Source organism: Pezoporus occidentalis, unplaced genomic scaffold (genome assembly GCF_034315485.1).
Source record: "Pezoporus occidentalis ecotype Australia unplaced genomic scaffold, CSIRO_AGI_Poc_V1 ctg49, whole genome shotgun sequence".
NCBI lineage: Eukaryota > Metazoa > Chordata > Aves > Psittaciformes > Psittacidae > Pezoporus > Pezoporus occidentalis.
The window spans coordinates 3,903,841-3,928,203 of NW_026915824.1; the positions used below are offsets into that span (position 1 = coordinate 3,903,841).

Genomic DNA, 24,363 nt, shown 5'->3' on the forward strand with positions numbered 1-24,363 from the left:
GACAATGTGTTTCAAATACTGTGTTTGAAATGTCATTTCTCAAGCATGAAAAAAAAAGAAAACCAAACCCTAAATAAAGAAAACAACCCCCACAAACCCCAAGTGTCCCCATACTATGACAGCTATAAAACCCTGCAGTCTGACATGCGATATTACTCATACTTCTTCGTAAGAGGAAGAGAGTAGCCTAACTGGAATATCGTTATATTAGAGTGGAAAAATTGCTAGGAATTTTCTTGGTATCTCTGAGGGTGAATGCTGCGTGACTTCCATGGCAAAACTTGGGGAGCTGGATTAATGCAAGCTACCAGATGTTCGGGGGTTGCTTTCCATTCTGGGGAAGAGTAAGCCTGTCCTTGGACCTAAAGTTTCACAAAAAGGAAACAAGCAGTGGTAGAAGTATCAGTAATGTAAAGGCACAGGCAAGCAGTACAGCCTTCCGTTTCCAAGGACTTGCTATGCATTATGTATAAACTTATCTTTGAAAAGTCGCTTGGTATTTACACCAAAATAACTGTTTGGAAATACTGTGTTGCTTGTTGCTGCTGCAGGAGAGGTTGTTTGTTGGGTTTGGATGTGGTTTTATTTTGTCTTTTTGTATTCTGAATTAACTCAACCAGCGTATTATTCAGAGAAGCATGCGTGCCTTTGCTCTGTACTTGCTTCATAGATGTGTGGATTCTGTGCTTGTGGTTTGCCATTAGGGTTTTTCCAATATGTGCTTCTGAAGGGCAGCAAAGCCGGTGAAGGGTCTGGAGCACAAGTTTTGCGAGGGAGTGGCTCAGGGAACTGGAGGAAAGGAGGCCCAGGGAGACCTTACTACTCTACAACTACCTGAAAGGAGTTTGTAGGGAGGTGGGTGTTGGTCTCTTCTCCCAAGTAACAAGGAATAGGGCAAGAGGAAATGGCCTCAAATTGTGCCAAGGGAAGTTTAGATTGGATATTAGGAAAGATTTTTTCACTGAAAGGGCTGTCAAGCAGGCTGCCCAGGAAGTAGTTGAGTCACCGTCCCTGGAGATATTTAAAAGATGTGTAGATGTGGCACTCAGGGACGTGGTTTAGAGGTGGATTTGGCACTGCTGTGTTAACTGTTGGACTTCATCTTAAAGGTCTTTTCCAACCCAAATGATTCTATGAGTACTAGAAAATGCGGGAGACAATGTGTGTTCAAATACTGTGTTTGAAATGTCATTTCTCAGGTAACCAGGTAGAGTTAAATGGTGTGGATGGCTGCCTTCATTTCTTAGTGCTGGAGAAATGCAATATGCATTTTAAACTCTCTGCATTAATGTATGTATATCTAAGTATATATTTTGCTTTTTGATAGCAGGTTTTTCTCTGTGTCAATATTTTTGCAATAAATACATCTTCAGCATGCTTCTGTATTGTGTTTTACTGGAAAATGTATGAAGTTAGTTCAACTGAGTGAACTGTTAGTGTTTCACACAACAGCTCTCCTGAATGCAATGAGAAGTAATGCATTATTCTAATTTATAAACCTGGTACACCGGGAAGCAGGCCTTTTGCTGTTGTGCTGCAATGTCTATCTGTAACACAAATTAAAATTAAATCAACTAATTTTGAAGTTGCTGTATGTGAGCATTGCTGGAATTGTGATTTCAGTGTGTTCATCTCGTTACTGGGGAAGAATGAATTTGGATGCAGCCTGCCGTGCGTCCCAAGAATTTCAGGGTGAAGTTTGAAGACAGAGGGACTGCTGTGGAAACTAGATTAGTTCTGTTTTGCAGGATCTCTGCCAAGGCCCTTAATTTGTAGAGGAAGGCATAGTACGTTTTATCTATGTTGTGGCATTATAACATAAAGCACAGTCCCTCGTTATGGAAAAGATGGATGCACAAGGTTTTCTTTCCATTCTCTGGGACTCTGTGAACCTCAGAAAACCCATTCATCGTTTCATGCCTTGCATTTTCTGTGTGGAACAACATTTCTTCTTGCTGGATTAGCCTAAACTTTTTAATTTTTTTTTTTCCTCATGAAAGCGTAGCTCCATACATAGCTTCTAGCCAGGAAACATTCTGGGATTCCATTTGGAAGGTTTTAAGCATGAGAGGGGGTAAAAAATAGACAAACAACTTAACTCGCTTGACATCTGCTACTAAAGTTGATGTGCGTAAATGTGTCAGATCATTTTGGCTGCCTGCAGAAGAGGGAAATACTAAAACCATAAATTCAGTGCTGTTTTGTTTGTCCTGTCAGCTGAGGTTGCCAATTCAAGTGATGATTACTGGTTAAGAGTTTGTGATTTGGATTAGCAGATCTCCCTGCATATCTGCCCCTGACTATAGGCAGGGTAGATTCTGACAGTGATACTACCAACATATGAAGTGTAAGCGTAGGAATCAAGTAATTTAGAAATAACATTTTTGTGAGACTGAGAATTTAGCAAGTAAAGGTTCCCCCCCTCCCAAAGGAGTTAAATCAGAATCCATTAAGTTGTAAAGCTTTAAATGTAGAAATTATTCTTTTGCGTTTACCATTAAGCATTAATTTTAATATTTAAATATCTTTAAGTGATTAGGGCAGTGACAGAGGTTTTAAGATCTTAAGGTAATGAAAAAAAGATTGGATATCCATGTGCTGTGATTCTTTAATGCATCAGGGCACAGTTGTAAACCAGGTTTGAGTTTGAATTCAGAGGTCTTGAAAGTGTGATAACTGCCCTCACGCAGCTGAGCCTTTTGTTTTTCAGGTTGACAGGCTTTCTGTAAATCTATAAATCTATAAAAGGTAACATCAAAGCAGGGGTCTGAAAGAGCATGATGATGGTGCTGGTTTTGCCAAAGTACATTGTGTGACAGTTGCTCGGGTAGAAAATGGCAGCAACGCAAGGGTCAAAAATCAACATTACTGAAAATTAATGATTATTTAGCTTGTAAGGTTTAATTCTAAACCTCATAAACTAAACACTTAGCTATACTAAACTACCGTGACGAAAGGTGGAAATTATACCATTGTTTACATCTAGGGGAGCAGGGGATAGTTTAGGACAACCCCTTTAGACCCACATTACTACTTTTAGGATGACAGTGCAATTAGTCCAGCAATCTTTGAGGTTATTGTCAGTCTAATATTTAAACAAATGAAAATGTGAAAGTTACTCTGTGACAGCAACATGATCAACAATGATAATACTTGAGAAATTAGAGTTTGAGCTTGCTGACTTGCCTACATCTGGATAATGGATGGATTCTTTGTTGCTTTGGGAAGTTCCCAAAGGTGGTCTCAGACTTTGTTAAAACATGTTCAAGAAATTAAGCACAAAGGATTTTGTTTCTTGTGTGCTAAATCCTACTTAGTAAACATTAGTATCTTTATGTTCTTAATGCTAAGGTAATACTAATCTTAGAAAAGGCTTTGTGTCATACAAATGTAATATATATTTTTACTTGCCTTTCACTTACGTGACAGTAGGCCGTGATTTTTCTACTCCTTATCAAGTTGCCAAGCAATTTGTGACTGCTTGATTCTGCAGAAAATGATTCAGTTGAAGTGCACTTAATTTAATCTCCTCTGTTTCACTGAGTGTTTGATAAAAGATAATTGAAAATGCCTCAACTTGTGCTTCAGAAAGTTGTACTTGTAGTGAAATCAGGCTTTGGTTTGCTCTTTTTTTTCCCCTGCTCCTTCTTAAAGGTCAATGGATCTTATTTGTAGTGTGAATTTTGCTGGAAAGTAAGCCATTTAGGGGACTCGGTCCAGAGCTCATGGAGCAGACAGTTGAATCTGCATTTAAAAAGTAGTTAGTGCATTATTCACTATCCTACAGTGGGAATATGGGATTGGTAATCCAACCAAGTTACCGCGGTGAGGGGGGCAATAATTGATTCAATATCCGATGAGTTCTAGATTTTTCTAACAAATCTATCTTTTGTTCAGTTGTGGAAGTAACTTGGAAAGGGTGAGGGGAGCACATGAAAGCTTGGGATTGGTTTTGCTGCTTATTTCACAGACAACATTTTGCTGGAAGGCTGATCAGGGTGCTGGTTCTGTAAGGTGAGCTCCTTACCGGTTACCATCTGCCATTAGAGTCATCTTAATAGTGTGAAGAATAAAAAAGACAACTCTACCTCGCTTGCATGTCCCCAGTTTTTCTTTTTTACTGACTCTAATTCAGTGTAGGGTGTTCTGTGTTTTTCCTAAGAAGACAATGCTAGAAATACTACCTTGTCTTCAACAGGGCAAACTTCCTCCCTGTCTTTTACCATCCTTTTTGTTAGAGAATAAAGTTGTCTCCTTCTTGTCCAGCAAAATGGTGATGACTTTGTCAAAGTTATTGTTCTTCAAAGTTATTCAGGAAAATGAAACGTCTCTTAAAGCTCAGACATGGTTTATGAGCAGAGAAGTCAGAGATTAACAAAGTTTGAAGGAGATAGGGGAAGGAAAAATCTTCTAAGCAAATAATGACTGTAATGACATCTAATATTTTGTAGTTTAAACAAAATAAAAAGTAGCTTGCCAGTTGTGAGGTGAAAGATTCTCTTTCCACAATCTGTGTGATATTGCTGTTACTGTGCATTACTTCTGGGGGCATTAAATAAGAAGTAATACAGTAGATAATAACAGGGATTTCACTTCATACCTTAAAAAGAGACACAGGAAAGTCTGTTTTTGCATGGCACAAACCCTAGTTAATTCGTGCATTCAATAAAATTAGTTGGAAAATGGTTCCAGAAGCCTGGGATTTCTGCTCAGGAGCTTGGGATGGAGTACATCAATGAGCTCCTGCGCCAAGGAATTTCCACAGCTCTTAGCAAGTCTCCGTCAAAGAAAACCAAGTAGCGACTGTGTCTCAGACAGGGCTGAAATTATTCCAACAGTAGTTTCTCTTCACCAGATGTACCAAGTCAGGAGATGCCATTGCATAATCAGAGTATTTCATGAGAGTGGCAGGGCAAGCATGTTGGAAAATGAGTATGCATTTTTATGTTGGAAGAAGACTGCTGGACAAGGTTTTGCCACAATTTGTAGTACCAAAGTAGCAGGGAGGCTCTGTGCATGGGATGCGGCATGCATGGTTAAATGAGCTACTTTGGGCAGAAGTACACTGTGCTTTGCTATGTGTACTTTGACAGAAACCTCCTTACTGGTTCTGCAGGCTGTGATAGAAGGAAATGGGTGACATGGTTTAGTGGGAGGTGTCCCTGCCCAAGGCAGGGGGGTTGGAACTAGATGATCTTAAGGTCCTTTCCAACCCTAACTGTTCTATGATTCTATGAAATCAGTTGTGCTGAAATGAAGAGCAAAAAAGCTCTTTGGAGCTTGGATATACATTGAACTGAATTGGAATACTTACATATTCAAAGGTGGATTAATTCCTGGATATGCTTCTCCAAATAGGGAAAAAAACCAACCAAAACTCCACCACTACTTTTTTTTTTTGTAGACTCCAACAGATTAGGTGACCACCAATGGATGAAAGGGTGGTAGGAGAAATGGCTAGAACTAGTTACACTTGGAAGGCTAGCTGGATTTTGGAGACTAATAATTCCACCCCACACCCTTCCTCCAAGCCACAGTAGTTTATTGCATTGTAATAAAAACCCCTGTAAATTAGACTTCAGTATTCAAAAGATACAGAGTGACATGTTTTCAAAGCCAAATTAGATGCAAATCTCTTAGGCCTTAGAAGCTCCCCTTAAGATTTTGCACATGTTGAGTCACAGGAGTTTGCCTGTTAACTAGGTCTTATGCAACACAGACATCATGAAAAATACAGCTTTCTTTAAAGGTAATTGAAATGGTTAACCATATTTTTAATATGTTTGGGGGGTGGGAAGCAGAGTGAGGCAGATTCTGCAGTCTTTAGACAGATGTTACTGGAAAACTATGAAGTGAATATGCTTTTCTCCATGTCAGAAGTGAAACCAGATTAATGGATGGGTCTGAAATAGAGCCTTTTTTTTTTTGTTTTTCTGACATTTACAGCATAGTCTCCAAGAAGCTGGTTCTATCAAGTATACAAAAGTAGTTTTGTGTATCCAGGCAAAATTATTCCTACTACAAAAGTGGTTCTTGATCTCTATTGACTATATTTATAAATTTATTCATTGTTAAGCTATTTTCTTTTTATACTGGAATGTTTTATCTTTTTCATGATGTGCACACAGCATCTTATAGTGCAACTCTCTGATGTATTTACAAGGAAATACTGTAGACCATTCTGGAAAGCTGTAGTGAAGTCAGAAAAAGCAGCCATTCCACTCTGTTTGGTATCTGTTGCATTACAAATATGAAAAGACTATAAAAAAAGTGTGGAAGCAAGTTTAAATATTGTTTCAACTCTCCAGTGGTATTCCAGAAGAACAGTTAGCGGAATGCAAGGGCTGGGAGCTGCTATCATCTTTCTCATTGGTTCTGTGCTCAAAAACCTTACTTATAAAAAAGCACCAAACAGATTATTAAATTGGAAACAAAGGCATTCTGTACCTTTTTTTGATTGTGTTTTGGAGACCTTCATAACAGGGAATGTGTCTTATACCTGATCAGAAATTACTCTTTAGGGTAAAGAGGAGACAAGCATCTGTCCCTCAATTGAGCTAACCTGCAATGTCTGTCTGAGTTTAATTTGTTTGAACAGGCACTTTTTGTGAAACGGGGAGGGCTTTTGAAAGGCCCACCTTCTCCCCTGTGTTTTCTGGTGGTAAAAGAGGATACTTCAACACTTCACACATGGAGCTACCCACTGGCTGCCCACAGAACATGAGAGACTCTCTTGTGTTCTCCTCTCAGAGCAGTGTTGCTTCAGGAGATAATGGCATTGCTGGAGATGGTCTTTGAACAGAAGCAAGGTTCCTGCAGTGATTTGGGAAAAAATGAAGGTAGCTGGTGCTGAAGAGGTTCTTTCAGTGTTCACTCCAGGTATAATACACCTTATTTTAGCAGGATCCAAATTGCCTGGGGTACTTAGAACCCCAGGATGCATTTCTTTTTCCCACTTGTTCAGATGGTGATAATGTGCTTTTGGGAGTTTGTGCTTGAGTTTCGATTGATCAAGAGTTAGTATATAGTCTAGAAGCCTTGCAGCTATTCAGTGTGTTTGCTAGAAATGATCCTTGAGGCTTTGGGGAGCATGTGAATTAGAGTCCGTTACACTTTGAATTCAGCTGGAATGGCCTGTTTGAGATAGTGAGACTTTAAGATGTATACTTCCCCCAGATGTTTACAAAATTTAATTTGTTGGGCAGCACTCTCGGAAGTGACCAGTTGTTCACATCTGCACAATGGGATGTTACTGGTCAGCAAACCTAGAGAAGCGTTTTTAATTGCTCGGCGATGTGGGGGTTTTGTGTGAAAAGGGACTAGAAGTAGATACAGCCCTTGGTACTTCTTTCTAGTTCTGTATAGGTTTAATTTATAAAATCCATAATCTGTTGCCATCTGGATGCCAACACAGGGCACATAAATTCGTTGCATTTTCTGTAAATGTAATTCACTCCTTTATTATTAAGCATACAAGAGTGTCTAACAAGAGCGTCAGCAATATGTCTTGATGCCACTATGGTGTGTGTTATTTCCTCAATAGATTGTTTATTAGATACAAAACATGTGAGAGTGCTTTGTTTAGAATAATTGTGCACAGATAGGCATTATAAGTATTTTGCATCCTTGTGCAATGTCTGTTCCCCTTACAGGCACTTCTGCGTTTGCTGCAGAGGGTGCAGGGTAAGAGTGGCTGAAAATCACTTCAAGAAGTATAATTATGGAAATTATTTTTAATTGTGCAAAGCTGAAGGTATTTGAAAACAAACAAACAAAACCCCCAGAAAAACCCAAACCCAAATCAAACCACAAAAGCTTAAAAACCTAAAGCCAAAGGAACCACAAAACCTCTTCATTTTGAAATTATTTAGGGCAGATTGCTTGGTTTGGGATACCTCTGTGTGTTTTAAAGGTGTGCTTGCTTTTGTTACGCTGTTCCCCAGAGTAACTGTTGCCTTGGTCACAGCACATTCAAAGAAGCAGTGATGAGGTACTGGCTATGCAAATCTTCAGGCACTGTTCAGGACTGTTCAAGTGTTCCAGTTAATGATATTATATACTCTTTTTCAGTGTCATTCTCTCATATGACCAATCCTGGGTGAGCTTTGCCCTTTCTCTGAACAACAACCCGCTTTGCAAAGGCACTCATCCTCTTACCAAGAGGAGAACAAGAGCAAGCCTTGACAGAGATGGTTTGATGTAGTTGTTTTGTAAGTACCAGGCATCTGCAGGATCCCACTGGAAGATCAGCTGAGAGATGTGGCAGATAATTTGCTCCTTTTGTGATGTTTTCGCCCGGCCTAGTCAGAGTTGCATCAAGGCGTTACCATGCAGTGTCATCTCAGAGGTTTCGCTGCACGTGTGTTGTGAAATCACAGATCAGGCTTACAACATGGTGAGCCAGGGGTTTTGAAGATGTGCTACATCCAAAGTTTGCCTTCAAAGCAGACCTGAAAGAAGGAATGATGCCAAAATGGAAATATTTCTAACTTTTGTATGGCTAGGGAATTACCTGATTTTATGCTGGTATTTTTACTCCCATTTGATTTTAATGGCCAGTTGTACACCAGAGGTTCTGTAGATTATTTTGTGTAGGAGAAATAAAAAATGTGTGAGGGTTCATTTTGTTGGTTGTTGTTTCCTAAGGGTTTATTAAAACTGCATGAGTGCATACACATGTGAAAAAGTTAAACAAGAGAAGGTCTGTGTGTGGTTACAGAGCTGTTTCAGAAGGTGTTGACCACCAAAACTGTTTTCCCTACTCCTCCTCCATGCCCCCCCCCCCGACTTGTTTCCCCACTTCTTGTTCAAACTGTGAAGTTTTCTTTCCCACCTGAGTTTCTCTGACCTTTCTGCTGCCTCTCTTGCACCAGTGAGGTGATCTGCATGAAGCAAGAACCAGTGAATTCTCTGGTCTTGTGCCCCTTCATTTGAGTTGTGAAGTATGTCTTTTATCTGTGGGCCCTTATTATATGTTCAATGCAAACCCATTGTTCAGCGTGAGAAGTAACTGCAGCCTTAGAAAGATGATGCTTTCATTTACAAGTAGCAGGAGCTAGCCCCTTGATATTTAAATAAAAGCTCTAAAACCCCATGTTCCACTTCAGTCAGAGTTGTTTTCCTTGAGTCAAGATGATATGCAGAAATCAAGTAATGCATCTAACAAAACAGAATAGTGCAGCACACTCTTAGAGAGGAAAAAAACAGGCAGCTCATTCGTGGATTGTATATGCTGGATGGCTTCTTGGTGCTCAGTAGTGACTATGGCTTCTCTAGGACCTGCTTTGAGTTATGCTGCTTTGAATAATAGGCCAGCTATATTGGTTAGATCTGTAAAGTCAGTATTATGATATTTCAGAGAGATAAATTCCTATTTCTTGCTATGGTCATTTAAAAAAATTCTGTTGAACCTTACAGTTAAACTCATCTCTTGGTAATGCAGTGAGCAAATGGCTTGAGAGATGAAGAACTAGTGAAAATGGGTAGGATAGTTTTATCATTTGCAATCCATTGGATCTGGTTTTATATTTCCATGAGCTATAGCATCTGTGTCTTCTTGTCTGGCCATTTTTTATGCCCAGCAACCACCAAATGTTAAAAGTGGAAGTGATCTTTGGAGCAGAAAGCAAGAGTTTAATTCCCACACTGCCGGGTCCCCAGATCTGACTAGGTTTCGGTGTCACATTTTCTCTCCTGCCATCTGATCCAGGGCTTTTGCATCATCTTTGGGAAAGTATTTTATGTTTGGTCAGGTTAGGGGAGAGGACTTCCAAACCTCATCTTGGCCAGGTCTATAGCTGAGATGCTCACCAAGAGTAGAGAGCTAAGAGTGTTGAGCTGAGGTCTCTCAGTACTTCACTGAATAAAGTGAGCTCTGGCTGATTGAAATTAGGTCTTGGTTTGAAGTAATAGTGACCTGTTCTACACTAAGGGATTTGAGACTTGAGGTGTGACTCAAAGGGCAGTTAGCAGATGGAGTCCTTTCTCTCTTCTTGGTTTTTCTCTGGTGACTGTTCTCATTCATTGGCTTTCTTGGGAAAGGTGCTGGAAGTCCTGTTGTGCCATGCTGTTCTCCATGTGGCATCCTTCACAGAGCCACCAGGCTCAACACACACCAGTGATGACAGAACCGAGTACTCCGATGCTGAGGTCTCTCTGTGGGTGTAGTCACTGGCAAGCAAAGATTAAATTGCTTGCACACAAAAGGCCTGGGAATAAAGCATGGGTCTCTGATTCTTTTGTAGCCTCATAAAGCTGCTTTTTTTAAACTCCTGTTCTGCTTAAGAACAGGATGTTTCAGAGAGTATCAGCAGAATGGTAAGTTTAGACAGGTTTATTTTTATCCAACACATTTGTTACGCAGCAATTGAGATATGAGGGAAGATATGGTTTACAAAAAATATAAAAGCATCTTTAATAAATAAAAGCAGGATTTGGATTAAATATCCTTTTAAATACAGGAGCAGAAGCTTATACTAAGGGCTTTGAAACTCTATTGCTGCCACATATACACAGAAAAAACCCAGAACAACAGCTTTAAAAAAAAAAAAAGCCTATTAAAGTACATGATGGTTTAACTACCAAAAACTTGCTTTTCAATTATTTTTTGATTCTTGTTATCCTGCATGGTTGGTCTCTTTTCCCAATTAGCAAGCGATAGGCCAGAGGTAACGGCCTCAAGCTATACCACGGGAGGTTCAGATTGGGTATTAGGTACAGTTTCTTCACCAAGAGGGTGGCCAGGCATTGGAACAGGCTGCCCAGGGCAGTGGTGGAATCACCATCCCTGGAAGTGTTCACAAACCCTGTACCTGTAGATGAGGCCCTTAATGGCCTGGTTTAGTGGTGGAGTTGGCAGTGCTGGGGTAATGGACTTGATGATCTTAAAGGTCTTTTCCAACATGGTTGATTGTATGAGTCTGTGTGTTATTTTTAAAGTAAAAACAACTTTCTGCAGCAGTCAAGTTTAGATGATGGAAAGAAATATGCTTTGGAGATGAATCCAAGGCAGAATTTCCATGTGGATGCTCCATGGTGTAAGGGCCGGTAGAGACGAGGTATGAAAACTGAACAAAAATATCAGGGCTGATTCACAGCTACATTACTTCAGATTAATGCCAGTGTCACTGGGTTTGGTAAATTTTATTTAGATGTCAAGTAGAGCAGGCTGAACCCTGTTTCAAATCTGTGTAATCTGTTAATGCTGGATTAGAAAGAACATTTGCTTAATGGCATTACAGTGACATAGCGTGGTGGTGAATGTGGTCCATAATCTTCAGCACTGATCTATGTGAACTGTAATAACATCACAAGAAAATTAGTTCTTTGACTGTGTTAGAAGAACAAGTTGTCATTGGGAATCAGTTCCTACAATGTGCTGGAAGAGTTTCCATTCTTTTCATCAAGAGCAAGAGGCACTGTCACTTAAAGGGCCCATGGAGGGTTCACATACCCTTTGTCTTTTGCTTGTGTCCTTTCTGAAAATGAAGGGCTGAATTTCCCTATTAAATGGTCTGGTCTGAACTGGCAAGTAGTATCTCTGATATCAGGGAAGAAACAAATTGTGCTGAGCATGTGCTGAGTTCATTAAAGCTCAGTTCCAGCAGAAGCCAGTTATTTAAACTGTCTTTGGGTATTTAGTAAAGGCTGTGGTGTCTTTGTTTTGTTTTGTTTTCTTCTTTTTTTTTTCCAGTATGGCTCTGTGTAATGTGTTGTGTATGTTCCTAACTCCTGATCCAGCCGAAGCAAAACCGTGCTGTGAAGACTGTTGGTATCTAGCTGTTAAATTGCAGAGAAAAAAAAAAATACTAAAAATTACTACTATCTTCTTATGTTGCTATTTTTTCCAGGTATGTGACCTGACCCCTACACAAGAAAGGGCAGTTGCTGGATTGGTAATAGGTGTAACCTGGCACAAAGTGATTTTCATATAATGAGGTGCTCTTTTTTTCATGCCTATCCATTTCCTGTTTATTGATTATGGCTGAACAAGCAGAATTCAGTATTAGTGTAATTCTGAAATGGTGTTTTTCACACTAATACGTGTGGAGCTTAGCCAGCCCTCATGCAACATAAAGCAGTGTTCGTATGGATTCACTTCTGCAGAGTTACGCTGATTTAAAGCTTCTGTCAAAGGCAAAAATGCTACTAAAACAATCAAACCTGTTTGGGAGTGAAAAAAACCATCAACCAACCAAACAGCATCAAGAAAAAACAAACCCTGAGCCAAAAAATAAATTCCCAACAAACCATCAACTTCTGTTTCCAACTATTTTTTAAAGTTAATTTGGCTCCTGCTGCACTTAGGCCGTACACATATTTGTAAGGCTTTACTCTTTAATTTATACAGCTTTGGCCTTGTCTGACTGATTTATGAAGTGCAGGTGTAGATCTTCTACTTACTGCATGACTCATGACCAGCAAAATAATAAACCAGGTTAACATTTACAGATAGGCAGGATTTTTTTATTTAGTTCACGTGCTATAGTTCAGACATTAATATTTTGTATGTTTCTCGCATCCTGATACTTATTGGCTTGAATAAGGTTTTGGGGTTTTTGTTTATTTTCTCCAAGGCTTGCCTTTTGTTTTTAAAAAAAAACCCAAACCCTAAAACCAAACCCTAAAACTTACACAATTCAAAGATTCTACTTGCATACCCTTTGGTTGGCATTGGCAGCTTAGACCCTGGAAGATATAGGCAGTAAAATATGGAGGTTTTATTGTTCCTATCCCCTTGCCTCCAGCCTACAGGGCAAAGACTCTTTGGGCAAGGTGTCCATTGCTAGATTCCAGAAATGTCCTAAATTGGAAATGTAAGATTTATTTTTGTAAAGGATTACTTTGTAATGCTAGCAGGGATTGATTTCCATATCTTCTGCTGGTGAATAGCTTCTTTGGAGCAAAAGGTGAGGTGGTGGTTCTTATTCCAGGAAGCAGCTTCTGCAGGCTGGCATTTAAGCGGGGCTACTTCTGTAATATGTAGCATTTAAACAGTGTTAGAAAACGCAATATCTGCAAATAAAGGTTTCCTTACCTGCACTTTCTCACCTCTCTTTCTAGGACTAGTTTTAACGAATTTGTGTCACTAATGCCAGGCAATGCACAGTGGTCAATTTTTGGAAGCTACATCTTCATTGTATTTAAATCTCATCTTGGTGGAGCAGCTTTGGAAGGGAAAGGATGTTTATATTTCTGCCTTTTCACATGTCACTGTCACTTAAAGCTAAGCTGATTTCTGACCAGACTTGGTAATGGTATTCCATTATGCTCAAAAGGTGTGAGAGAGTCTTAGTTAAGACTTCAATTTCTAGTCAAGGAGTTGTTTGCAATGTTCCTTTTGGCTACATTACCACATAGGAGACTGAAATTTGGTAGTGTCAACTGACTGAAGTAGGTTGAATGAGGAAGTTGGAAAGAAATGGTGCCATAAATGTGGACTGATGCCTGAAGGTCATTCAGGTCCTAGAATTGATTATTTTTTTTCCCAATAGATTGAAATCATTCCACATGCGATCACTTCCTAATCACTTATAACTAGGAACAATAGTGAAGTCTTATTGTAGAAAGAAATTATCCATTACTCAAGTATTTTGGGAGATGCAGGAGTGTGCCTGATTCCTTATCTAAGTCTTGGAAGACCTTTGGTATTTTCCACTGTTACAGGTTTTTTTTCCCCGACTTTGTTTTCTCCAGATGAATTGTTCCTATAAAGGAATTTAAACTCTGGATAATTATTGTTCTCTGTTCCAAAGGCTAATAAAAACAAAGCTCAACAGTATGCAGTTGGAGGCCTATGGAAAAACTTGGGTGTAACACACAAAGTAGAAAAACAAATTTTTCTGATGAGGCCAGGAAGCTACAGTCACATTTTCCAGTTTTAACTGTATGTGTTGGTCCTAACTGGGAATGTTTCCTGTTAAACTGAATTTTTCCCCTCTATTTAATTTCATAATTCTTTTTTTAAATCCGTAAACTGTGAACATGAGAGGATAATAAATGTCAAAGATGCCTGTGTTAGAGATCACACACAAGTAAAGAATCCATTTTTGTACTATTTTATGGGGATGTGTGTTGCTTTGTGGTCTGTAAGACCAGTAGGATTTGGTTGCTTATTCTAGTAGTTGTCCAAAAGATACTCTGGGAATGCTGTTAGTAACAAACACATACTCTACCATTTGATATTTCAAAGAGAACCTTTTCTTTGAATGATGAGGCTTTTATTTCATCCAAGGCTTTTAAAGTGTACCTCCTTCCCTTCCCCTTTCCAACCTGTACCTCTTCCTAGATTCTCAGGGTATGCCCTCTGATGTGTCTGAGCCTGTAAATGTTCTTCGGTAAAATTTTTTTTCAGGTACTTTTGAGAAACTGAAAAACATTTTTATTGCTGATTGTTTTACAATGTTTGAATATTGGAGCTAGATCTGGCTGGTTATAGTAATTCAAATTTATGTGTGTTACTGATACCAGTGCTTTAATTTAGTACAGAAGTATTCAGAGTGGTTGGGGTGGGTACATGTGAATCAATTCGCCAGACAGAAATGAAACTTCAAAGGGAATCTTGTGTGTTTGTCCAGGCATTTGTGTGTTTTATTACTCTTCATTTTTTTTTCTGTATGTGGTTATTTAGGGTGCTATAGCTACTTATGGTTGTTCAAGTATAATTTGAAGTGAGTTTATGTGAAGATCAGTTGCATTCATTTGAAGAATTGAATCATAGACTCTTAGAATAGTTAGGGTTGGAAAGGACCTTAAGATCATCTAGTTCCAACCCCCCCGCCATGGGCAGGGACACCCCACCCTAAACCATATCACCCAAGGCCTTGTCCAACCTGGTCTTGAACACTGCCAGGGATGGAGCATTCACAGCCTCCCTGGGCAACCTATTCCAGTGCCTCACCACCCTAACAGGAAAGAATTTCCTCCTTATATCCAACCTGAACTTCCCCTGTTTAAGTTTTAACCCATTACCCCTTGTCCTGTCACTACAGTCCCTAATGAAGAGTCCCTCCCCAGCACCCTTATAAGCCCCCTTCAGGTACTGGAAGGCTGCTATGAGGTCTCCACGCAGCCTTCTCTTCTCCAGGCTGAACAGCCCCAACTTTCTCAGCCTATCTCCATACAGGAGGTGCTCCAGTCCCCTGATCATCCTCGTGGCCCTTCTCTGGACTTGTTCCAACAGTTCCATGTCCTTTTTATGTTGAGGACACCAGAACTGCACACAATACTCCAGGGGAGGTCTCACGAGAGCAGAGTAGAGGGGCAGGATCACCACCTTCGACCTGCTGGTCAAGCTCCTTTTGATGCAGCCCAGGATACAGTTGGCTTTCTGGGCTGCGAGCGCACCCTGAAGCTGGCTCATGTTCATTTTCTCATCAACCAACACCCCCAAGTCCTTCTCCGCAGGGCTGCTCTGAATCTCTTCTCTGCCCAACCTGTAGCTGTGCCTGGGATTGCTCCGACCCAGGTGTAGGACCTTGCGCTTGGCATGGTTAAACCTCATGAGGTTGGCATCAGCCCCCCTAGCTTAGCTTCTGTCCAAAGTTAGGTGAGCTTCTCCGAGGCACTTCTGTCTTTGCTGTTGTGTTCTCCAATTTTACAATTGAAAAGTCACAAGATATTAAAAATAGTAATCAGGGCGGGGATATTTAGTCGAGTGGCTTTATGTTATTTTTTATTTCAAGCCTTCATAGATCAAGAAATTATGCTAGCAAGGTTTGTCTCGGTCTCCTGTGTAACAGCTTCCTTGACAACCTGTAGTACCTGCTAGTGATGACACCAAGGACTGGAATTGGTTAACAGTTTCAATAGCAATTAAGCATGTGGTGGGTTCTATTGCCCCCGGTTGTTCTTTGGGAAAGATTCTCCCCCTGCATGTTATGTGAAGAAGAGTCTGTGGTCTTGGATAAATACTGACCTTTTTTACCACAACTGACTGCCAAGTCTGTCGATTTCTGGCTTATAGGTTTTATTGCACCTTCTCAGGTGGCCTGTTTTCCACAGTGCCAGATGAGATATCTGTCAAAGGAACTCCTTGCGATTTTCTATCTAAATTTGGTGTATATAGGCTTTGTTGAGGAATGATCCTCGTTTACTCCTGATTCAGTTTGCAGGTGCTGTTACTCTAAGGTGACTTAACGCAACAGCACTTTTTCATGGACTATTTCTTTAAGCAGTATTGACTAGCTTGCGCAGTGGAACCCTCAGGTATGTGAAGCGGCATATCTTGTTCTTGAGTGACATTGATTTAATTATGTCTTTAAACAAATACAGCTGTGAGCTGCTCTGATTACACTGCAAGGCCTTCTTAGCCATGAAGAAAAATTAATGCTAAATTTCTGTAGGAATCCTTATGGTTCCTTAGGATTTTATATTGTAGAATTTATTTTTTTTTCTCCCCAGATTTCAATTTCTGACAATTTTACCATCCAGGGAGCAGAGGCAGTAAAAAACAGTCCTCAAATACATAATGCTTTAAAGTAGCAGGCGATAGCTTTGTCTTTTAGAAAGGGGTTACTAATTCCAGAGATGTTTCAGAGTCACAGTAGGTTTCAGGCAGGCCTTGCATCAAGTGTGCCTACTCTACTGACAGTAGCTAATGTAAGATGAAACCTGATCATTTTGGTTAGAAAACATTCAGAAAATGAGTTCTGCTTTGAGTTCCACAATGAAAATTGGTTTTGGTTTGAGTTTTATCCTGTCATATAAACTGCTGGGGGTTTTTTAACAGTTAGAGACATATTTTCCTGTCTAAAATTCAAGTGGACAAAACCCCACTATGAACCCGCACATGTTATGAGTCCTATAGTGCGAATTTTGGTATTGGAAAGGGATTCTGTCTTCTAAATAACTCACTCTTCTGTATGAGACTCCTCAAAAATACCTGCTAAGGAAAAAGTGTAGGTTAAAAAAAGATCCCAGTGATCCAATATGCTTGAATGGTGAGTCATCCATGTTCTGCCTGAAGAAATCTGTGGAGGGGAGTTTGTCGTGTGAGAACCCAATGTCCTTAATGGCTGAGCATTTTTGGCAGTGTCCTTTGCCTTTCCCGCCACTTTGGTGATCCTTGTGCTGCCTGGGAGGTTTCGGTCTGTTCTCTATCGCAGCTGTGGATGGCAGTGATTCATCCTCTTGTTCCTGTCTGTCACCTGAAATCAGCAGTGTTCCTGAGAAAAAGTAAAACAAAATTCATCGTTCCTTCCCTTTTGGTTCATAGTAACCCTGGTAAGACCAAAATCTATAGCCAGCTCTACAGGAACATGCTCAGAATTATGTCAGAAAAGTCTACCTTTGGCTGCTTCCTTATATACTGGTCAGACATAGCATGGTACAGAAATACAGAGCTCTGATTAAATAGTAAATGCCCCAGTACGGCGGTTGTTACTCTTAAGCACGAATGGCCAAGAATATGCCATGACTTGAACTGAGTTGTAAAATGGGGTTAGATTTTCAAAGTCAGCCTGCAAAAAAATGATAGTTAACCATTAAAAATGTTCCTGGCTTTCAAAAATGCAGTTTTGTTGGCATTCCTGAGATGACAGGAAAATTTTATGTGTAGTAGGTTTGAAGGTTATGAGTAAGTAGGTAGGAAAAAAATCAAGCTGCAGTGACCTGACTTTTTTTTTTTTGTATGTGTAGTGTGAATGTTGACCCATTTAATAACTTGCGCTCTAGCCACTGCTACAGTGCAAATGTTTCTCAAAATGGAGAATGTCAAATTGCCATCAGACAAATGCAATGCATTGGGTTACTGAGATGACGATAGTTACTGGTATGTTTTCTCTGCAAACGAAAACACATTTTTCATGTGAGTGTGATGTGGTACAAACAGCTACATACAGTCATACAGCATAAGTTATATGAAATTACAAGACAAGCATTACAGAGGGAGGTAATTTGGGAGAAACTCAAATATTGATAGCTTTTCTTATGCGCAGCCTCTGAAAGCATTATTTTAGTGTACAGCTTCATTTAAAAATGAATAATATATAAACAAAATAATGCTTGCTTTGCCGCATGCTTGTATTTTATTCATGTATGCACACATGGTCCACTCTAATTAAGCACAGCTCTGTATGTTTTATTTATTTGTTCTAGAGAGGCTGCTTAATATTTGAGAGAAACAGTAATGATGTGTCTGACCTTTACAATGGCTGTGTTAATGGTAAGATGGGTTTTGCAGGAGCCTGCAAGAGCAGTAAAATAGCAGGTTGATCTTTTTCTCCATTTGCTGGAACATGCTCAAGAGACCTGAAAGCACAAGAAAAAAAGCCCAACCAGAAAGTGGTTAAAGAGTATATTCTTGTGTTTTCAGATCTCAGGAGGATGCTACTGTCAGGCTGAGGTAAAGAGTTAAAAACTTTGGTTCTTTCCTTTTTGTTGTGGTCTGTTTTATTAGAAAACCACCTGGATGTATGTAACTGTAAGGGTAGTATTTCCCATGATGAATAGTTGGTGTTGGGGTTTTGTTTTTTGGTTGTTTTTAAATAACAATATAAATAAATAAATGTAAAGGGAGGAGGAGAGCAGTCCAGATTTTAGGTTTTGCAGAGTATGGATAAGTGTGCCTGCTTCTCTTGTGTGGTGGTCTTATAGTGGGATTTGTCACTAAACTTCCTAAAAACAACAAGGGGAATACATATGCAAATTTTATTGCCTCTCCCTTTTTTTTAATGGCCTTTTCTTAATAGAGATTCATACCTCCTTCTCAAAAACATGCCCTGAGTCTGTGTGGTGGTGACTAGCTCACTGCTGGTTCAGACCACCACTCCTTTCTCCTCTTGCCTCTCCCTTGTGGCTCCTTTCCCAGCTCCATGCTTTTCCCTGTTGTGCATGCTGTGTGCACAGTTGCTGCCTGATTAAGGCTCCTGGGTTTATTTCTGTTTAAGGCAAAACCACTGGGAGCGGAAGAGTTGCTTGTTGCAAGCACTGATAGAATAGATTTTGAAAAAGCTGAAAAAGAAAGCAGGTATGGAGGATCTGATGTATCCATCCCTATGTATTCAGAAGGTAACATTGCTATATATAAAGCAATAGAAATTAAATGTTTGTTATATTTACAACAGGATTTTGTGGGTGATACCAGCACAGAACAATGTTGAACCGACTTCCACAGGAACGTGACTGTTTGTTGCGTTGTTCGTCTGTGGAAGCTCTGTGTATGTGTACATACAAAATTAATATTCTCATAATGGAAGATGCACTTTGTGGGCTATTCAGTCACTCATGTTTTTGCTAATTAATCGTGAGTCATCTGCTATTGGAACAGTATCTTCTTCTTTAATTACCCACTGGTACATGTTTGTTAGAACCCTGCCTGCAGAGCTCATACAGTGCTGCAGTGTATGCCATTTTCTTCCCTTAATCAGCAGGTAACATTTCATGGCCTTTGTTTTCTTGATTGCATGTCTGTTTTGCTTTGTCTTTATAAATGTACAAATCTCCTTTCAGCATACATGCGTAACAGTGGTTACCTCAAAGTTAGTAGTATGCGTCATACATAGGCTTTTACATTGTGATGCCTTCTGAGAAGAACAGAGGCTGAGAGGAATACACGCTTCTTCCACCCAAACTGATTGGAGAGAAACAGCAACTTTGCCTTCTCCTCCTTCATACAGGATCATGCATGAAGGAAATGTGAGATCAGTAGGACTAGCTAGCCTTCTGGGGTTTTGCTTTTGTAGGAGTATGGAAGCTTGGGGAATTGCAGAGTTCACCTTCCATTTTCTTGCAGTGCTTATTCTTTTCATATGTTGTATTATGAGTTGTTTATAGCTCATGCATCCAGCTGAGGATGGATGAGGAGCTGACCAAGAGCTTGTGGGTCAGGATTAAAGGGAGGGCAGGAACAGGTGACATTCTCATGCGGGTCTGCTAGATGTCGCCCAGCCAGGAGGCCTGAGCAGATAGGGCCCTCTATAGACTGATAGGTGCAGCCTCATGTTCACAAGCCCTGGTGCTCACGGGGTGGAGTTCAGCCACCCGAATATCTGTTGGAGGGACAGCACAGTAAGGCATAAGCAATTCAGAAGGATCCTGGGATACACTGATGATAACTTCCTTCTCCAAGTGATAGAGGAGCCAACAAATAGAGGTGCTCTGCTGGACATTATTCTCATCAACAAAGAGGGGCTGGTGGAGGACGTGAAGCTCAAGGGCAGCCTTGGCTGCAGTGATCATGAAATGGCAGAGTTCAAGATCCTGAGGACAGCAAGGAAGGTGCGCTGTAAGCACTACCCTGGACTTTAAGAGAGCAGACTTTGGCCTTTTCAGGGATGTGCATGGTAGAGCACCATGGGAGAAAGTCCTAGAGGGAAGAGGGGCCCAAGAAAGCTAGCTAATGTGCAAGAATCACCTCTTCCAAGCGCAGGAGTTGAGGTTGCATCTCAGCAAGGAGGAAGTCTGGCTTTGGTCTTTAACAGCCCACCTTTTATCATAGAAGTACCATTTAAAACATTTAGTCATTTAAAGCAGTCTAGGAGTTCTTGTTGTCTGAGTGAAAAGATCATCATGGATCTGTGTCAGGGCTTTTCAGAGATGTATTTTATCTTCATTGTGGGTTGTAGGTGTCATTGCTTCTGGAGAGCAGTTGGGTTTCAGTATATTTCAAAGAGCCACATCCATCAGTCACCACCACACCATTTAAGTGAATGGACTACTAGGGCTGGGGCAGCAAAAGGGGAAAGAATTGGGGGGTGGGGAAAGAGGTGAAGTTGGAATTTTCTGATCTGTGTTTAAAATATCAGTGGAAAATAACTGCACAAAGTTAAATTGTTTTTTATATGCTCTGTTACTTCTGGTGGTGTGAGAGTTCTTGACTTGGGCTTTAAATTATGTTTGTGATGTGTGGGTTGTTTCTGAAGTACACTGATTGTGAAATGAGGAGGAAATTGAAGCTAACAGTTGTAGTGGTCCACTGCATTAGGGTTTCGTGTCTCATGATGTGGCAGAGCTGCTTGTAAGATACTCCGTGGCAGACAAAGTCCTTTGTCAGGGATGGGGTTGCACTGCAGATGCAGTCAGCTGAGACCAGCCTTGATGCTTCTTCCTCTCCCTGCTGGGATCTCCCAAATAACCTGACCCTCCTGCAGCTGTGGCAGGGATCAGTGTAATTACCCTGTGGCTGGTGAAGCAGGCAGTGTCTACTGCCGCTCTGAACTGTGAGGGAAAGGGGGTTAAGCTGGGATAACACTCCAGCTTTCTCCTGGCAGCTGACAGCCTTCTTGCTCCAGCTGGCTCCAGGAGAGCCAGAGCAGGAGCATCAAGTTTACTGTGCGTCTCAGACTTACGTGAGAGCAGCATGGTCGCTGCTGTGTTGCTAGGACAACCTGCCTCTTTATTCATTTATTTCCAACTTCAGTCTGATGCATCCTTTGCCCTGCCTTTGCTGGAGCAGTCTGGTTGGCACTCAGGCATGCTTTAATGGGCTTCAAATATATCTTACGTAGCTATCACTTGCACAGGGAAGACATCTTCCATCTCCTTACCCCAGGTCATTAGAGAGAGGTCTGTCTTGGATTTTAGCATTTTAATTGGAAAGTGTATATGCATATCCGTGCACAGAAATTCAATATTGCACTTATTTGTGTATTTTATGCCCTTAATGGAAAGAGAGGGTTAGATCAGTGGTTTGTAAGTGCTACTAGAGCAGTTTAAGCTCCATTCCCTTCTTTTCCTGATATTCGCATGCTTTCTGGGGAGCTTGTTTGAATGTATCTACCTGTAAATATGGTCTAAATCTTCCTCTCATTGTTTTTGTAAGCACAAATTAGTTGTTCTTGCATGTGTGAATAATGTAGCCTGCCACATAAGTGTACTTTTAATAGTATCTGTGGTAATCTATGTAGAATTTAAACCACAAATCATAAAAGGCAGTAGAAAGTTCATGTTGATGCTGTTTTGAAGCAGAGATGTCTTTTGATAAGTGTCATGATCGGTGACAGAGGCTTTGCTGTAAAAAGTGACCAGATGTTTTTGTCTTTTTTTTTCCACTCAGCTGTCCCGTTTCCTCCAAGTCATCGGCTCACCGCTAAGGAAGTGTTCGATAATGATGGAAAACCTCGTGTGGATATCTTAAAGGCACACCTTATGAAAGAAGGGAGACTGGAAGAGAGCGTTGCTTTGAGAATAATAACAGAAGGAGCTTCAATTCTTCGCCAGGAAAAAAATTTGCTGGACATAGATGCACCAGTTACAGGTTAGTATGGAATTATGATGATGGAGTGGATGGTTGGTAGGTTGGGACATGTTAAGTAATGCAGTAGTGTATGTGGCTACCTCAGGAGCTGAAATGCAGATTGAAAAGCATTTGTTCTCTCCAATACTTGAATCTCACTCTTGTCTGCTGCCACTAGGATAATGGAGGCCATCAAGCAACTTGTAAATTAGAGGAAAAGATCACATCTTCTGAGCCCTTTCTGTTTCTAAGGCAGAGAACATTTTTAGTCTTTAGGAGAAGGTTAAAATGACTTTCTTAAGCTTGAAAAATTACCTGGCCTTTTGCACCAGGTATTAATTCCATAATTTTATAGATACCATTTACCATAGGAGTACTGGTGAGATATATGGACAGCACTGGGCTCTGAACCTCATGAAGTTCAAGAAGTCCAAGGGCAAGGTCCTGCACATGGGTCACAAACACTACTGCAAAGTAGGCAAAGACTGGATTGAAAGCAGCCCTGCAGAGAAGGACTTGGGGGTGTTGGTCAATGAGAAACTGAACATGAGCTGGCTTCAGTATGTGCTCGCAGCGCAGAAAACCAGCTGTGTCCTGGGCTGCATCAAAAGGAGTGTGGCCAGCAGGTCAAGAGAGGTGATTCACCCCCTCTTGTCTGCTCTCATGAGACCCCACCATAGCAGGGGTGTTGGAACTAGGTGATCTTTAAGGTCTCTTCCATCCCAAACCATTCTGTCATTCTATGAAGGAATAATGGTGTCAAAGTAAATGGAAATTTTAATTAAATTCGAAGGAAAATAATGACTGTAGAAAAAAAGGAAAAAAATCAGCAGAATTCCAGTTTATGTTGCCTGGAGGATTAATGAATTGTGCTGGTTGCAGAACCCATCCTGCCCTTGACTGTCAGACAATACCACCCACTCATTAATCCTCAGGAAATGCCTTATACTTTGAATTTCCTTTCTAATTGTCCCCTACCTCCGCTTGCATTCTGAATGTATGAATGCATTTGCTTGCTCTAATGTGCCTCCTCCCCTGTTTTGTTACTGTTATCGAATATGAACGCATTTTTGGCAAGAAATCTATCTCTGGCATAAAATGTTAGCTTCGGGGCAAAAGATAACTAGTTTTAACCAGCTTAAATAATGAAACCAGACCATAAAACTTGGTATATGAAGGCAGGTCCTTTTGTCACTTTTGTTTCTCGAGAGCCCTGGCAAAAGTAAAAGAAATAGGTTAATGGGTAGCAGAAGAAGGGTTACTAGATTTCATTACCAGTACTGGTAGCATTCACCAAAAACTACACAGAAGTAGCAAAATCTTCATTTTCAGGAAACCTACTCTGAAACTGAAGAGCATAGTGTCTGGACTAGAAAGATGTGCAAGATAAAGCTTCTCATTTTAAAAATGATGTCCAAATAGGGGATTGATTGTAGCTTGACCTGGAGAGGTAATGAGTATCATCTTTTATGTAATAATTAGCATGTCATGCTGCCATACAATTCTGATGGAAAAGGTGTCAATCATGTTGCAGCTGATGGATGAATAAAGGAAAGACGATGAATAAAAGGATTCCCTGAATAGACTGAGAATCAAGTTCTACAGACATTTTCTTTGACACTTAAGGATAAATGGAAGAAGTCATAGTGGTGCAATGTGCAATACCATTGTCCATAACCCATAATTGAGTGAAGTACACAGAAAAGTCTACCTTTTTGTGGATTTTCACTCTTCTTTTTTTTGAGTGTGCCTTTTTTTGTTAATCCATTGAAAGATGTAGACTGTAGGAGGGTGGGTCTGGTGTCCTGTGTCCCAGCTGATTTCCTTCAGTCCATATTTAATGTTCTCTTTCTCTTTTTAACTTTTTTCTTTAAGTATTTTTTTTTTTTTATTAAATGCTTTTGAAGGCATCAGAATTGCTCGGAATTACATTTTGGAGATTAATCTCCTGAAGGTTACCCCCATTGTATAACACTGGTATAATTTAGGTCTTTGATTCTTTTTTTCAGTGGAGCCTACGTCTTCCTTTGTTCCTGCTTTTGAAATTATTCTCACACAGTGATTGTGATAATGCAGTATTCTTCAGAGTGGCTGGTAGCTACTCTCTTTTAAGCTAGTGTAGGAAAGCTGGGCTCCTAATGCTTGTTAGCGGGGTAGCTGAGAAGTGCTAATGTTCTGTATGAACAAAC

General features: G+C 40.3%; 2 protein-coding genes across 3 annotated transcripts in view; both read left to right on the top strand.

Moving 5' to 3' along the window:
* EMCN (endomucin) overlaps positions 1 to 24,363 on the top strand; it is a 434,433-nt gene that overhangs the window by 157,605 nt on the left and 252,465 nt on the right. The window lies entirely within an intron of this gene.
* PPP3CA (protein phosphatase 3 catalytic subunit alpha) overlaps positions 1 to 24,363 on the top strand; it is a 189,685-nt gene that overhangs the window by 57,735 nt on the left and 107,587 nt on the right. For both annotated transcript variants that reach the window (XM_062636717.1, XM_062636718.1), the window contains exon 2: positions 21,995 to 22,195. In XM_062636717.1, the coding sequence (XP_062492701.1) occupies positions 21,995 to 22,195 (201 nt within the window). The remainder of the gene's footprint in view (positions 1 to 21,994; positions 22,196 to 24,363) is intronic.